The sequence below is a fragment of the Branchiostoma floridae genome, chromosome 2, assembly GCF_000003815.2.
Source record: "Branchiostoma floridae strain S238N-H82 chromosome 2, Bfl_VNyyK, whole genome shotgun sequence".
Taxonomy (NCBI): Eukaryota; Metazoa; Chordata; class Leptocardii; order Amphioxiformes; family Branchiostomatidae; genus Branchiostoma; species Branchiostoma floridae.
The window spans coordinates 17,714,913-17,731,436 of record NC_049980.1 but is presented as its reverse complement, the minus strand read 5'-3'; the positions used below and the strand labels follow the sequence as shown (position 1 = coordinate 17,731,436).

At 42.5% G+C, this 16,524-nt stretch overlaps 2 protein-coding genes across 5 annotated transcripts in view; one reads left to right on the top strand and one right to left on the bottom strand.

Annotated features, from left to right (window-relative positions):
• The first annotated feature begins 1,691 nt into the window (after positions 1 to 1,691).
• Positions 1,692 to 12,992, top strand: LOC118409595 (geminin-like). Its single transcript, XM_035810722.1, has 7 exons — positions 1,692 to 1,878; positions 8,017 to 8,166; positions 10,008 to 10,112; positions 10,237 to 10,432; positions 10,938 to 11,020; positions 11,228 to 11,359; positions 12,524 to 12,992. Exons 1-7 carry the CDS (start codon positions 1,807 to 1,809, stop codon positions 12,650 to 12,652), a joined length of 867 nt encoding a protein of 288 aa, XP_035666615.1. The 5' UTR covers positions 1,692 to 1,806; the 3' UTR covers positions 12,653 to 12,992.
• The window catches only part of LOC118409596 (refilin-B-like), an 8,331-nt gene continuing 4,751 nt past the window's right edge, over positions 12,945 to 16,524 (bottom strand). For 3 of the 4 annotated variants that reach the window (XM_035810723.1, XM_035810727.1, XM_035810724.1), the window contains exon 2: positions 12,945 to 15,286. In XM_035810723.1, coding sequence (XP_035666616.1) covers positions 14,678 to 15,286 — 609 coding nt within the window. In that variant the 3' untranslated portion in view covers positions 12,945 to 14,677. Of the gene's footprint in view, positions 15,287 to 15,409; positions 15,580 to 16,524 lie in introns of those variants that run through there. The other variant, XM_035810725.1, reaches the window with a different exon arrangement.

Sequence of the window (16,524 nt, the reverse complement as noted above, 5' to 3'; positions counted from 1 at the left end):
TTTGTGAATCTACGAGGGCCCCCAAGGGGGGGGGGGGGACCCGGAAAGCTGGGCGCTAAATTCGGGAGGGCCGGCTACGTAATACGCTAAATTATGGACGCTTCATTACGCTCTACGCTAAATTACGAAGTTTCCAAATGCATTATGCAAATCTTTATCGTAATTTGGCTGAATTCCACCGACGGCAGAACACGTGAAGAGGAGATCTAACAACTTGAACTTATGATTCCATCAACAGGATTCAAACAGCTACTTACACGATATAAAAGCGCCCGTCTTGCTGGCCGAGGAGGCGACAGCAAATTTCTTATGTGACGTAATTTTCAGCACTTGTAGCATCGAAAGCGGAGGCGCGACAATCTTAGGGGCGTCCGGGGGCATGCTCCCCCGGGAATATTGTGAAATCTTGACCCTCTGAAACACTATTTCTGCATTTTGAAGGGCAAACTTTGCTCACAGGCTAAGATAAGTTGAATGGCATTTCAATTAGAAATTCACATGGTTTTAGCTTAAGCTGTTGAGGACAACGCCCCCAAACATCATTTTCAGATTTCCAGCGCTGAAACTAGTGAAAGCACGAACTGTCGCAAGGTACGTACGGGATAGCCTGATTAAATCTCGCTTATAGCAGCCCGCCAATCATCCGCCGGCCCTCCGCGGGGAGGGGCCAGTTACAGCCCTGGACAGCGGAGTTTGTGTTACATAGACTACGTACGGGAAAATTTGTACCCTCTGAAACACCATTTCCTGCATTTAGAGGGACAAATTTTGCTGGCAGACTATATGCTCAATGTAATGACATTTCTGTCAGAGAGAAGTTTTTGAGGGCGACGAGCGCTGGAGAGTCGTGAGCGCCGGAGGCCCAAGCCGTCGCACAGAGGCCAAGGCCCGCCCAGAGAAAAAATTGAAATCTTGACCCCCTCAAATGCCATTTCCTGCACATTTGCTTGTTCAATAAGCTAAGTTAGGTAAAGAAATCTCTACTAGTTGGGAGCCGACGGGTCCCGCAACATATTGTCACCATGTCCACTGCCGAAGGGGTGAGCCAATTGCAAGGAAGGTCCGGCGAAATTTTGAAATCTGGACACTTTGAGACGCAATTTCATACATTTTCACGGGTAAACTTTGCCGGTAGACTAGTTAAGTTTGATTATGCTTTACGAACAATTCATATGAATTACGTTTTACGGTAAAATCCGGTTAGCTTCTACGTAATACGTTAAATTAAAGGGGCCAATATCACTCGAAGCAAAATGCACCGATTACGCTCTACGTTGAATTCGAGCTGTCCCGCTACGGAGTACGTAGAATGCATTAAAACCGCCGATTACGCGCTACGGAAAAGGGCTTGGGGGCCCCCATCTACCCCATGCCTGCACAATTCCTAGTTTGTAAAACCAGGTAGAACAGGTTACAAAAAGGCAGTCTGGGCCCTTAGGGGCAGTGCATTATTGAATTCTCGGATTACTGCTCCACTATGCATTACAGAAACATTACACATATTGTTCAATGCAACTAACGTACCAGTCAATATGTACGTTTTGTTGAGGAGTTTATTTTAGGATTTGGGGGTTCTTGTGATTTTCTCGTATTCAAACAGGCATGTAAAGACTGATTGTAACGGGTATTTCGAAGGTGAAATCCCTGCAGCCCTTCCTGAATCTGAAGTAACAAATGCCTGATCATGCCAACGCAGGTTCTTCGTTTTGAATTTGGCGCCAACTACAGTCGTTCACGGGCCCACTTCCGGCCTTCGTGGTGCAGTGTGGGTATTTCTCAGCACGTGATTGTGGTGGGAAACTCGAAATGGCGTCGGTGGAACAGAACGCGCGTCTCTCCGCAGAAATCTCAGTATCCACGACTTTGTCGTATCCTAAGGTAATGTCCGAGGACAGTATGTCATGGTGTTGTCTAGTTCATTTGTATCATATTTTGTGCCATAAGATGCGGGTACCCGCATTTTAAATGGAAATTTAACACAAGGTAGCGAGGCTTGGCCTGGCCGGGATGGCCTCAGTACCACCCTCCGTGGTGACCGCTGGCTTAGCCACAGTTACACTGTGACCTCCGCTGGCTCAAATTATAATTTCTTTCGCTTCCTATAACTATATATAAACCTAGCGAAAGCTAGTGGTCACTGCGGAGGATGGTACTACTCGGGCTAAGCGAGTTCGGCGTTTCTAGCTGAACAAGACTCATTCTCTCCAAGCAGAGGTTTCGTGACCGCGAGACATAGAGAAAACAGAATTGCCTAAACAGAAAGCACGATAAAAACGTTTTAAAACACGTCAAAAACAGTCGGAGCCGAAGCTTAGCTTGGAGAGTACAAAACCAGGTTTGCTCAAGATTTACACATGGATTTACTCAAGCAATATCACCCCCATGAAACTCCTTTTCCGCCGTACGCATAAACTATCCGCGTACCCGCTAAAAAATCTTTGCGTACCCGCTAGGCCCTGCGTACCCGCTAAAAAAGCTCTGCGTACCCTAAAACTCTCCACGTACCCGTCCCTTTCCGCCGTACGTAATAGCCGGCCACTGGGCTTATCCACACGAAAGTCGCATCTAAATACCCTGTACGGCAACTAGACACGGTCTCACATAGTCTATGCTATCGGAAACATTCCTGGCCACCTCTCTGCCCAGTGGCGTTGTACATATCGCGCCCAATCATGAGAACACTTGTGGTGAAAATGTGGTGAGAAGAGGTCTGTAGGGCCCAAGAAACCCGGAAGTGAGCTTCGCATCAGCGTCAGCACGCTTAGAAGGGAACGAAATCGGTAGACAAGTAAGTAACGTTACGCATTTCAAAGTTAGCTCCACAGAGTCAGAGGAATATTAGTGGGATGATATAGACATCTGCATGAGGTAACATGACTTATAACAAGTTATCTGTCTAGCTGGACTTTATACATCATATGTTGCCAGAATATGATACAGAATCATTGTTTTATCAGCACGTATTGCAGCAATCAACGCAGCTCACACCGCCATCAAGCATCGCTTTCAGCCATTGTGCATCCTTCAGAGTTGAGGATAATGCTGAAAAGTTGAGATAAAGCAATGATTTGTGTGGTGCTGTGTAGCCCGTGTTTATTTTAGTTCTGGTTCCTGCTGAATGAGTTTAGTTGAGCTGTTACTGCTGCACCAGTTTTTTTTCTTTAAATCCAATGCATTAATTTTTTATATGTTTCAGTATCTTTAATTCTCCTGCAAATTTAGACCTAGTAGGACCTTATATAGTGAGTATGAATGGAAAGGTAATCTAGTAATGAAAAAAAGGAGTCTGTGCATATTGAAAACAGTCTTGTCTGAAATGACAGGTGTACCATGCATTCATTAGCAACTCTTCTATGATGAGGTTAAAGTTGGACTCAATTGCTAGTATGATTTCATTACAGGGCACCTGTGTGCAGTAGATAGCTAAATAATGGCTTCTTATGCTTTGTGATAATGATAAAGAACATTTTATTTCCATTTTCATTTAGATGGAGAACTTCTGGATACTATGATGAAGGGACAGGATGTCCACAAACATAATGGGAAGCCAGATGTCACTCAATATGGTGTTTGTTGGTGCTAATAGTGAAGAAGCAGGCTATTAATTATCTTAGTAATCTATTGATTATACATAGACTGTTAATGTGTACAAAAGGTGCAACAGTATGTAGAATATGCAGAACTCAAAATAAAAGTAGTGATTAAGACATGTACATGTAAATAGGTGTTTTCTAATGTTCTCAATACAAATGTATTGTACCATATATGCACAGAAGCAAATGAATAAATAAAGCTGATCTGTAGATGTTACTCTTCTGTCCTGGCCTTCTGTATGTTGTGAGGGATCTTCACCTGTATTCACTGGTGGTGGTGGATCTTCACCTGTATTCACTGGTGGTGGTGGATCTTCACATGCCTTCACTGGTGTTGGGGGATCTTCACCTGTGTTCACTGGTGTTGGGGGATCTTCATATGTAATTCACTGGTGTTGGGGAATCTTCACCTGTAGGCTGTATTCACTGGTGGTGGTGGATCTTCACCTGTATTCACTGGTGGTGGTGGATCTTCACATGCCTTCACTGGTGTTGGGGGATCTTCACCTGTGTTCACTGGTGTTGGGGGATCTTCATATGTAATTCACTGGTGTTGGGGAATCTTCACCCGTGTTCTCTGGTGTTGGGGAATCTTCACCTGTGATCACTGGTGTTGGGGGATGTTCATATGTATTCACTGGTGTTGGGGGATCTTCACATGTATTCACTGGTGTTTGGGGATCTTCACATGTGTTCACTGGTGTTGGGGGATCTTCACATGTTATATATGTATTCACTGGTGTTTGGGGTTTCACCTGTGATCACTGGTGTTTGAGGATCTTCACCTGTGATCACTGGTGTTGGGGGATGTTCATATGTATTTACTGGTGGTGGGAATCTCTATCTGCACTCATTTGTAGTGGTGACCCAGGTGTGAGGGTGACTTAACTGATAATAGAATATCTGCGATTGTGTACAAAATGTTTGTGCTAATCTCCAAGCAGAGGTTAGGTGCCAGCTGTTTTTTTTTAACTTTTTTTAGGTGTTTTTATCGGGCTTTCTATTTTGTACCATTTTCTTGATGTCTCGTGTTGGGTCACAAATGAAGATGCCTAAAAATAGTTTAAAAAGAAACAGTCGGAGCCTAACCTCTGCTTGGAGAGTATATTTGTGCTACATACAATCTTATCAAATCACCACACATTGCCATAAAACATAATTCCACTATGGTTGGGTCCACTAGCCCTTTATCTCACGTCACCCTCCATTAGTATACCCCTGTGTACAGACCCACAAAGACCCCTGGCTGTGAACAGACAGTAGACACTATATATTATCCTTATGAACTGGCGATAGTTGTCACCGTTTGTTCCTAGTGGCCTGTAAGACCGGATAGTTTAAGTTGACTTGACGTTTTATCAACCTTCAAAGTTGGCAGCAATTTTCTCTGCGTGCTGAAACGGGTACAAATCAAGTTTATCACCACAGACGATTGTCACTTCCTGGTTACGCGGGATATCTGCTTCTCAACAGACCGCTTCTCATCACAGTTTGCAGAAGTGTTCTCAGGATTTGGCGCGATTTGTACAACGCCACTGGGCAGAGAGGTGGCCAGGAATGTTTCCGATAGCATAGGCTATGCGAGACCGTGTATCGTTGCCGTACAGGGTAATTAGATGCGACTTTCGTGTGAGTATGCCCTGTGACCGAGCGGGTGTCGGCTGTTTCGTACGGCGGAAAGGGACGGGTACGTGGAGAGTTTTAGGGTATGCAGAGCTTTTTTAGCGGGTACGCAGAGCCTAGCGGGTACGCAGAGATTTTTTAGCGGGTATGTGGATAGTTTATGCGTACGGCGGAAAAGGAGTTTAATGGGGGTGATATGAAGCATAGCCCATCTCTGTTGCTAGGTTGTCATAATCAGATATAGATTAATCATTAAAGGCATCCATATATCCATATATAGCGTTATGCAATTTTTAAAAATATTAATATTCTGGATAAGACAATCGGTACGATATTGTTATTGGGTGGGCCGACTACTCACTCTTTGCAGCCAGGGGCTGAATTGCGAGGAGCTTACAACAGGCGGGGCTAAATCGCAAGTGTCTGGAGCGAGCTGCCATTCGGCGCCACTCAGGTGACCTCAGTATGACTGTCGCAAGTGTCTGGGGCGAGCTGCCATTCGGCGCCACTCAGGTGACCTCAGTACGACTGTCGCAAGTGTCTGGAGCGAGCTGCCATTCAGCGCCACTCAGGTGACCTCAATACGACAGTAATTGCCCCAGGTGCGGCCAAGGAACTGTAGGTTTTGGACCACTCACACCGCACCATCGCACATGTGGCGGGTTCTTTAACGTGCCTGGGGTGTGGCTCTCCCCAGATACGGGACCTCAATTTAACGTCCTATCCGAGGGACGACTCATTTTCACTTGAGGAAAGTCGTGTAAAGTGCCTTTCTCAAGGGCACAAGACCGGCAGTACAGCAGGCGGATTTGATCCCGCGACCTCTCGGTCACGAGGCGAACACAATACCACTGTGCTACGCGGCTTCACAACGGCTTCATTGACATAGTACTTCACCATAATACTGTAAGTCTCTTTAGATCCGCGGCGCCTAAAATTCGCGGTTTCGGTCAAATGACCAATCCGCGCTGTCTTCAGATTCGCGGTGGACGATGTGTGGGAAAAAGAGTTCGCGACCGAGTACTTAGCGCTAGCGCAAGTTTACGCGTAATAACATGTGGGTTGAACTATATATTTTCGGCGAATTTACCGACAGTCCGTAAGGCAATATTAATCCTTTTCGATAGTATTTCACTTTTGCATGGTCAGGAAAATCTCGAAAATGTTGAGACAATGTTAATTAGCGAGAAATCAAGGAGAAATTGGCAAGTTTGTGTTTAGTTCTGACGGCGGCACAGATTGGCAAGATGGCGCCTTGGAGGTCATGTAGGGTCATCGGGACAGTCGATTATAGTATGGGTGAAAATGCTTCCAGCAGTGCAATTGTGCTCTAATTTAACCATAAAAAAATGCACAACTATTTATCACATATGTTGTATGATTATAAAGGACATATATTTAAGGAGTGTGTGATTTTATACTTTATTCATTTGACAAGTAAAGGTGTTTGTATCTTCTTTTAAAAAAGTGTTCGCCCATGCTGCTTGGGAAATCCCAAGCTAGTCACAACAAGCTTGTAGAAGCGTCGGTTTTCGGTTGTTTAAAAGAGCCTTTCTATGGAAGTGCAAACATGGATTCAGGAATAAAAAGGTCAAATACAGGTTGGTTGACAACTGGAGCACAGAGTGAACATTTTATAGAAACTGTAGGCATGATTTTTTTGTCTTTTTCTCGGCGTCTTGATTCCAAGCCAAGCTCGTCGAGAACAAAGGATTATGGCGATCGAGGTTTCAGACAACTTTGTAGCTTTGCATTTTCGAAATCTGTGAATCAAACAGTGGTCAACGGCAGCTACAAAGTATATTTTAGTACGAATATGATGGAGTGTAAACCGGAGTTATGGAAGAGAACGCTGGAATAGAACTTCAAAGTGATCCGATGTTACGAGAAATTATGCTGCGCGTGGCCTCGTATTATTTTTTTTCGGCACGCGGTATACGGCCGATTTTGTTTTCCTTTACTGTTCTTTGTAACAAGTAACTAAATTATTGAAGCCAGGCATTACTTGTGTACATATGTATACTTTGAATAAAATTTTGATATCGTTTACATGATCGCATGTGTGTTGTTTTTGCATCACTCCTTGCTTTTATCTTACTAGTATCTCGAGGTCGGCCGTGAATTTGGGGAGGGGGGCACATTTGCACCAAACACATCCGCGGAGAAGTAGATTCGCGGTACGAAGGTCTCCGCGAATACCGCGAATCTAAAAACACCCCGGAAATAAAGAGACTTACAGTAGCACTTTTTTTTTTCAATTTTTTTTGTACTTTGCGCGAAATACACAAACATGCCGCAAATTGACCCCTTTGTTTATTATGCCCAACAATAAATCAGTGCAGGATGGAGTCACTAACGGCTTTCTGTCAGTAATTTTCAGTGATTTGGGAACATGTAAGGTCACTGAGCGCATTGAGTCTGATTCGGTGTTTGTAAATTGAAACCTGTTTCGATCAAGTGACAATATCTCCGATGATGATGAAGCGTTCAGGAATCATCAGTTATGTTCACGTGCATTCAGAAAATTTGAAATAATGACCCCCCCAGCGGCGTTCTCATCTCCCAATGATGTTGTATCTTTGCTCAATGAAGGTGGATATACAATAGGATAGTGTTACATGTGTATTTAAATTTACTCAATTACTGTGTGTAAAAATGACTTGAAAAGTGAATTTGAAAAAAAAAATAGTTTTAAGGCCCTTATATTGCTTTGAAACTTGCTGTTGGCATTGTAGCAAGTGTGGATGCGCCTTTAGAGATACAATTGAGTTTACCGGTATATGATTTCCTCTATACCTAGACCATCCCCAGAGATAGCACCAGCAGCAGTGGTTGCAGTGACAGTGAGGAGAGAAGTACCACGTCAGCATCCATGTTAGAAGTACTGAAGATGGCATCACCTCAGCAACACAAGCGCAGGAAAGTCAAGTCATTCAAAGACAGGTCAAAAGTTAGTATTATCATCATCATCATAGCTAACATCACCATTCCCATTGGTTTCATCTTATACTAAACTAGAGTTCGGGGACCTCATACCTCCATGAAATATTTATTGCTTTTTTGTGGATGGTATGTATGTTTATAGTCGGTTGTATTTGAGAGTAATTTGGTTATAAATGTTATGGGAAAGTAGTGGTGTATTTATTTAATGACACAGAGGATGTCCATCTGATTAGTAATTATTAAAATGTGACACTTAATTGTGTAGTGTGCGTTTAAGAGGTCGACAGCATATGGTAGCGTGGTGTTCCTTAAGCTTGATGTTTGGCATTTAAACTGTCTAAGGTTGTCAGCATTATTGAGGTTCGACTATGTGCCTCAGAGCGGTGTGGTGGGAGGAAGTTGGGAAACTCAGAAAGAAGAAGGGATGTGGCCAACTTTAGTCAGATGGTGATTTGATTTTCCACCAATATGTCATAACATCAGCTGTTCACACGGTACAAAAATGAGATGCACACTTTCCTCTGATAGCCCTACATCAACTGTAAGATGAATACTTGGCGCTAACCCCGTCTGCTAAAAAACAAGTACCATTGGCTACGAAAGAGACAACTAACAACTGTCCCTTATCGTAACGAAATCAGAACATCTGTATCGCCCATAAAACTTCTGACACTCAACCCATCTAAGATGACAGGACCTAATGGCATTTTAATCACCATGTCACTCAAATCAGCAGTACAGTATGTGAGACATCCATACCTGTTAAGCATTACTGTTAAATGTACCTCAACTTCTTACAATTATACTTACGCTTCACATCTACATGATATCCTAAGCAGACATAAATAAAACTAATTATCATATTAAAAAAACTCGGGGTTCCCCAAACAGCTGTCATACAAATCACCTCACTATCTGCTTGGAGCTAAGTCCATTAACAAACACTTAAAGCACGATGCCTGTTCCAATATATCGCAGATATAGGGGGGATTTCTGATATTATTACATCGATTATAACGACAGATACGGCGCCCAAAATCACATCGATTCGAGCTTTCATCACAGCCCACCAACACAACAAGTATGAAACCAATCCATCCAGCCATTCTTGAGTAATCTTGTACACAGACAGAGACACATAACAGAAAATATAACCTCCATGACATTTCATGGAGGTAACTACTGTGCCAACTGTTACAAATATTTCAAACAGTCCTAAGCAGACATAAAATAAATAAAACTACTGGGGGTTCCCCAAACAGCTGTCACCTCACTATCTGCTTGCAGCTAATCCCATTAACAAACACATACAGCACGATGCCTGTACCAATATATCTCAAATATAGGGGTGATTTCTGATATTATTACATCGATTATAACGACAGATACGGCTCCCAAGATCTCATCGATTCGAGCTTTCATCACAGCCCACCAACACAACAAGTATGAAACCAATCCATCCAGCCGTTCTTGAGTAATCATCTACACAGACAGAGACACATAACAGAAAATATAACCTCCATTCCATGACATTTCATGGAGGTAATTATAGGGGATTCCCATTTGTAGGGCTTTTCCATGTTGATGTAGGGGATTCCCATTTGTAGGGCTTTTCCATGTTGATGCAGGGGATTCCCATTTGTAGGTGTTTTCCATGTTGATGTAGGGGATTCCTATTTGTTGTAGGGGATTTCTTCATTAGCCTACCTTTGCACAATTTCCACTGCTGGGGATTTACTTTCCTGGCAATGGTCGGGCAGGTCACTATGACTATGACTATGAGGGAGACTATCACTTAGTCCGAGGCCAATTGTTTCATGAGCAACATACTAGTACCTTTATTTACAGATGTCAACTGCATCTCCAAAGAGAAGGAAGCTTCAGACTCTCCAGCTTACAGCCAAACCCGGCCAACTGGCTGGCAATAACACCATCCTAAGGTTCCTTGACAAGGTAAGCTAAGCATGCTCGATTCTAGTTTTCTTAAGCATTGCATTAGTAGTTTTTGAACTTGACTCACTTTGTATCGACCTTCTCTCTTGGTAAAACTCTTGATTTTATGAAATTATTCAATCAGAAAAGCACCAAGAGGAAAAGCTGCTCGGACGGAGAGCGCAACAAGCCAGTCAAACTACCAAGGGCTGACTTGGTATCACGTACAACAACAACTACAACCCCTGTGATCTTCCAAGACCAAGACTCTTCTAACGAAAGCAGCAGTTGTGAGGATAGGAAGTCTCTTGCACAGGAGGCACTAGATATCATGAAGAATGGTATGTACAGAAGTTTGGTTTCATTTGGTTTGATTCACATCTCCATTAGTCACTGATTGAAGAAGTTTGGCTCCTTATTATGATATGATTTGTTAGGATCACTGCATTGATAGTGGTGTGGTGTGTTACGCCGAAGGGCGGTTATACCAGCTATATAGAAGATACAGAAACAGGTCTGTCCAGAAATTAGGTGTTATTCCTAAGTGACCTCTAAGTCTTAAGGTTAAATGACCTCACATCTCCATGTTAAACAGGTACATGATGCTATTGAATCTGTACTATTGTTAAGATGTACTTGTATGTAAAGATAAGTTACCTTCATAGTGCACTACAGGTACATGCTTAGGAAAAGGCTAACCTTATACTTTTCCTTTCAGTTTCCTCTATATTTGGAAAAAAAAGATAATATTTTTTCTTTAGAATTTTTTTCTGTATCAATACTTAATATGACACCGTATATTTTTGCTATAATTTGAAGTATTACATGTTGCCTACCCTACCATAGAGCCTACGCCTGAGTCCTACTGGCAGGATGTTGCAGAGGAGAGGAGACTGGCACTAGTTGACACACTGAAGGAAAATGAAGAAGTAAGTGTACCCATCAATATCACACACTACACATGCTATTGTAGTATGTAACTGTAAGTACGTAACTGTTGAAAAATTTGTTAACAAATGAAAATGATGCTTGTCAGAGACTCTGGTCCCCTGGGCAAGGGGGCACATGGCTAGAGCATGAGGATCTCTTCCCCTCCTTAGAAAAAAAAGCCTTCAAATCTTTGCTATTTACCACAGCTTCACCAACAGCTGGACGAGAAGAAAGCTGTGATCAAGGAGAAGGAGGAAGTGATTCAGGATCTGACAGAGGAAAATGAAACTCTGAAGAAGATGGCTGAGCAGGCTGAGGACCTTCTAGCTATCTTAAAGGTAAGTATTGTAAGCCCTACACAGAGCACAAAAATTAGGTACATTTCATGTTGCACTAAATATTCTTGATAGGTATTGGTTATTTTTCCATCATTAGGCTATGTTGATTTGATTATATGGATTACATCCCTGTGTGCATCAATTTTCATCTGTTTCCCAAAATTAAAAAAAAAAGTTTTCAACCATACTCTAAATTATACAAATCGGCTTCAAAATAAGTAAATATATGCCAGGGCTCGAAATACTGGGTGCATGTGCACCCAGGTGCACCCAAAATTGGAGCTGTGCACCCAATTATTTTCTGTGGGTGCACAGGGTGCACCCAAATATTTCCTTGGGTTTATGTATGTAAAGATATCAAAGTATACTAGTATACATCAAATTCTGGACATCTAAGTGTTAGAAAAAAAAAAGAATGTCTGTCATGGTACTTTGACAGCATGTATTGATGTAACTAAGTTTTGTTTTAGGTTTTTCTGAAATTCTACTTAAATCTAAGTGGTGCACCCAAAAAAATTTTGGTGCACCCAATTTTTTGAGCTGGGTGCACCAGTGCACCCAATCCCAAAAATGAATTTCGAGCCCTGTATGCTGTAGATTGCAGAAATAAATATCAGAAAACAGATACTACTGTCATAGAACATTACAAGGTCAAAGAAGATGTGAAAGAACAAAAATGAATCTCTTGTTTGGTATGCTATATTCTGCATGTTCAGTCATTTGTTCAACCTTTTTGACCACTTTGGTTTCATATTGAAGGTACCTTTTTTTGTCACTCTTCCGGACTTTGATTTTATAATGATCATGGCAAAGTTTTTTGGTCAAACTTTTCTTTTATTTGCACGCTCGCATCAGTTTTGGGATTCCCAGAAGATCATATGAAATCAACATGGCCTTAGACAGTTAAAGAAGTTTAAATGTGTTCAATAAGTCCTCCTATGGAAAGATACTGTTTTGTTTGCATTTTCCTTTTTAAGCCATGAAAGTTTTGCTATATGATATAGATGTTGTTGTATAAATATAGTACAAAACTTTGAAAGAGTAGGGAGACTGGCTGCTGCAGGCATGGCATTTTTGTCAGATTACCTGATATTTCACACTTTATACAAAGAATGTCAGTATTATATCTGAGCAAGGAGGTTGAAATTCTTCATTGTATTTCAGCCAATAACTGAAGATGAGGAGAACCCAAAGAGTGAAGACAATGCAGTGTACAATGCTTCATCAGCTGCAGCTTCCTCCCACACAGAGGAAGGAGGAGCCACATCACATCAAGGATCTGGCGGCACCTGATTTGCTTGACACAGAACTTTTGTTAGCATTTTTCAGACCTGTAAAATGTCCTGTGATGAATTGGTTAGAATCACTGTTTTTTCTCTGCATGCTGTATATATTTTGCAATGCTGCTAGTTTTAACTTAAAGTATTTTTTTATGCATGTTGTACTGGAGAAACTACCGGTAACAAGCTATGCGATTAACATTTTGTAAAAGGATTGTTTGCCGGGGCCAACATTTCTAATCTCTGCCTTGTTCAGAACATGCAAAAAAAAACATCTAAAGTCAGGCAATCAGCATACTTTTTTGTGTATTATTCTTTGTCTGTTATATGTTTATCCAATAAAATGTCTCTTCTTAACAATCATGACAACTTTTTATCATTCTTATAATCATGATACACTTTTGGTAAGATATGATTTCAAATATTTGCCTTAGTTGTGACCATTCTTCAAGAAGAAAACTGGTGAGAAGTATTGTAAATGCCAGAAATGAAACTAGAAGATAAATGTGGTCTACTGAGGAACATGACTGTAAAATAAAACGTCTCCAGTGGTTCAGATATTCCCCTGTCGAGTCAATACTTCCTGTCTGCTGGATCATACCAGGTGACCGTGACTTGGTAAATAGCAAGTGGCATCTTAAAACCTGGGGGCACTTAAAGCAGTCAAAAGCTGGGGTTTAGGGTTTTAAAGAGTTTATTTTGGTCCCAGGGTGAAATGCATTAGCAGACAATTCTCAATGGACACCTATGTAGTGCAGGGAAGGTCAACAATCCAATGACATTGAGTATACTGACGATCTTGTAGACGGAGATTACTAGTACTCAGAAGCTGAGGGTCTGGCCTCTGCTTTTGCTTCATATTTACTTAACGTCCACTGGGATACTGACAGTACCTACAATATTGCTATCACTTTTTGCTTTGTAGTTTGTTTTCGCCTCATTAAGGTGCAAATGTATTGCTAAACCTGCTCTTCCATGCCAGTCAATTACATTCAGTCAGGCCGTCTGCCCATTGCCGTAACACGGTGGAGCTGGGAAGTCAGTTGATGTCGTTACCTACCAAGTTGCCTGTTGTGTGTTTTCCCAACTACCGTGTGGCAGTGAAATGGCAACTGTCTCCTATGCCTGTTTAGCTGGATTGAGGGCTCATGATCAATGCTGAAGCTAGGCGATTTGGATCACCGCCCGCCCGCCTACAAAAACTCGAATAGTGTCGCTGTTCATGTCATGGAATGTTACGGCGAAAGGTTTCTAGGTTTTTCTGGTCACTGTGTGATCAGGAAAACAATAACAGAAATTGTCACATTATTATGAGGTATTAAAGTAACAAGCGGGGATATTGGGGATTATCAATATTTTTATTAATGATATTGACAATGGGTTGATATATAGGTAGTTTAAGTTCGTAAGTATAAAAATCAATTTGCATTATCTTGAATCGAAAGAAGGAACCATGTCTATATATGCAAACTGAAGAGCATAGAATCTTGTGTCAAGAAGTAGATGATACATTTGTTTCATAGATGTACATTGTTTCAAGTATCATCGTTCCTGATACGTTTCAGGTACATTTGTATTTGACATTTCTTGATGCGTTCTGTCGTATATGAACGAAATGTCAACGTTTAGTTTGAAGTTGAAAAACGTACATAGTGCCGCATGCTAAGACATTATTTCATACACAACCATTGACCAATTAAGTTATGATTATCATGTCTAACTATATATACCCTCCTATCTCTACGTGCTCTAAATTTGTAGGGGGTGACACCAAAGTGTGTTGATTTCTACAGACCCGGCTTATTCCCGTCAATATTACCGATCAACTGCCGCTGGTCATACAGGTCCAACTGAATGACTGAGGTGACGTAATCCCAGGCGTTAGTCGCGTAATTACCCAAAATTGGGTTTGTCGCCAAATCAATAGCAATCAGCCGGTATGTAGAGGTACATGCACATTGGTGAGTAAAGCGTGTACGTACATTCGTACAGTATCACTCCGTAATTATGTTTAGAATCGACAAGCCTTGCATAGAGTCTATGCCATAACCTGCAAGGACAGTTGTTTTTGCCAGTCACGCTTGATCTTGAAGTTATTCAGTTCTGCGAATTTCTTGTCTACGTGCTCCTTGTTCACCTCGGTGATGAAAAAGGACCAGAAGGACGGAGTTCGCCTCTTCGGAAAGTATAGCATGTTCGTGGCGACGATGTTGTTTTCCTCATCGCCATCCCCGACCGCCATGTCCAGTTTCGTCATGTACCGCTTCCGCGAAGTGGGTCTGTTTATGCTGTATTCCACAGTAGAAATGTAACTCCAAACAGGCCTCTTGGGATACAGGATGACTGTTGACAGCCACCGGCGTGGCTTGTGTCGAGGCTCGCACCGCACGGCGCTGATGTGGTACTCAGGTCTGGACGTGTCAGGGTTGTGGATGTACGACGTCAGGTAGTGGACCTGAGACAGGCCCAATACGTAGCGAACGTCCTCTATGTACCTGTGCCCCTGTTCGTACTCACAGCAGCTCTTGTAGCAGTGCTTCTGCAGAGGTTCCGGAGTCAAGCAGACCCTCTCTGTGACGTGGACAGGCACCATCTCAACACGGTGTCCTGGGACTTCAGTGGTCTGAAGATGTGGCTTGCCCTGGTCCTGTGGACACAAAGAAATACGACTTCAAAGACACCTTCAACACATGTGTTTGCTTGCCCCGGGGCAGCTCAGTTTGACCTACAACAGTGCAAACACAAACAACACTTATCGACCCGTTCCTACCTGGTAAACGAATCCGGCGCATTAGCTTTGAGCTGTGGCGGGAAAATTAGTCAAGCCAGTAGACCGGAGCCGCAAGACGACTGTGTCTTCAGTTCCCCGCCAAGAGACAAATGAATATCACAATCCAGCACTATGCAGCCAGACCTCCCGCTTGCGTTATGTACTTATAAGGAAGAAAATGGCCCATTTACCTGTCAGTCTTATACGCAAGAACGGTTATCGGCGGACCTTAAACTAGGAAGACAAAGTGCACGTCTGATAGAAAGGACCGTCTTAACGTGTGCGTTCACCCACAGCAGCCCTTTCTGGATTGAACTCAATCTATTTCTCGAAAGAAAGGTCATCACAGATTCCCTTTGGTGACCCGCATTACTCCAGTAATTAAGACTTGAATTGATTTGAGAATTTCAGTGCCCGAATGCTTCATCCTCTGTTTTACCACCCTGGAAACGCAAAGCAAATAAGACGATTTGCGGATTAAATAATTTACATGCCAATGCGCTAATATATTCAAAATCAATGGTTCCTGCGCCAGACATACTAATAGTATGGATGACTGAACAAAGTATTGAACTAGGCGTACGGCGAAATTAGTACTTAGGAATAATAGCACGCGCTGCGCAATGCTTTGGATTCGAGGACGGTGACCGGTCGACCCTCCCATGAACACTCGGGTAGTTATTTTGGTGAATTATTGATTATGCAATACATTTAGAAGTAATCCAACTTGGGCACATGGATGACTTAAGTCGTGTACCGCAGTAACCAAAGCCATCATGAGAAAACGAGTTCCTGAACCATCACCACAGACGCATTACCAAGCAGCAGCAGCTGCAGCTGAGGTGGTGTTGGGCTGGGGTATGTGACCTGGACACACAGTAATTTTGGGCCCCCTGGTGTGTGGCCTTGGTACTGCAGCGCAACTTCCGGTTTTGCTATCTCGGTGTTCTGAACATGCTATGGTCAAGATTTTTAAGTATTAGATAGCTCTTGTGCTCAGGAAAAAATTACGTACGTTTGGGCCCCCTAGCGTCTAGTTTGGGAATAGCAGGGGCATTTTTGTCAAAAACTTCTGACGAGGATAACTCAAGAAGGGAACAACGGATTCTCATCAT

Bases quoted from the DNA above. Each gene is read 5' to 3' on its own strand.
- LOC118409595 (XM_035810722.1), top strand. From the start codon at position 1,807: ATGGCGTCGGTGGAACAGAACGCGCGTCTCTCCGCAGAAATCTCAGTA. The intron at 1,879-8,016 runs GTAATGTCCGAG...CTCTATACCTAG, and splicing joins CGACTTTGTCGTATCCTAAG to ACCATCCCCAGAGATAGCAC. The intron at 10,113-10,236 runs GTAAGCTAAGCA...TTATTCAATCAG, and splicing joins TCCTAAGGTTCCTTGACAAG to AAAAGCACCAAGAGGAAAAG.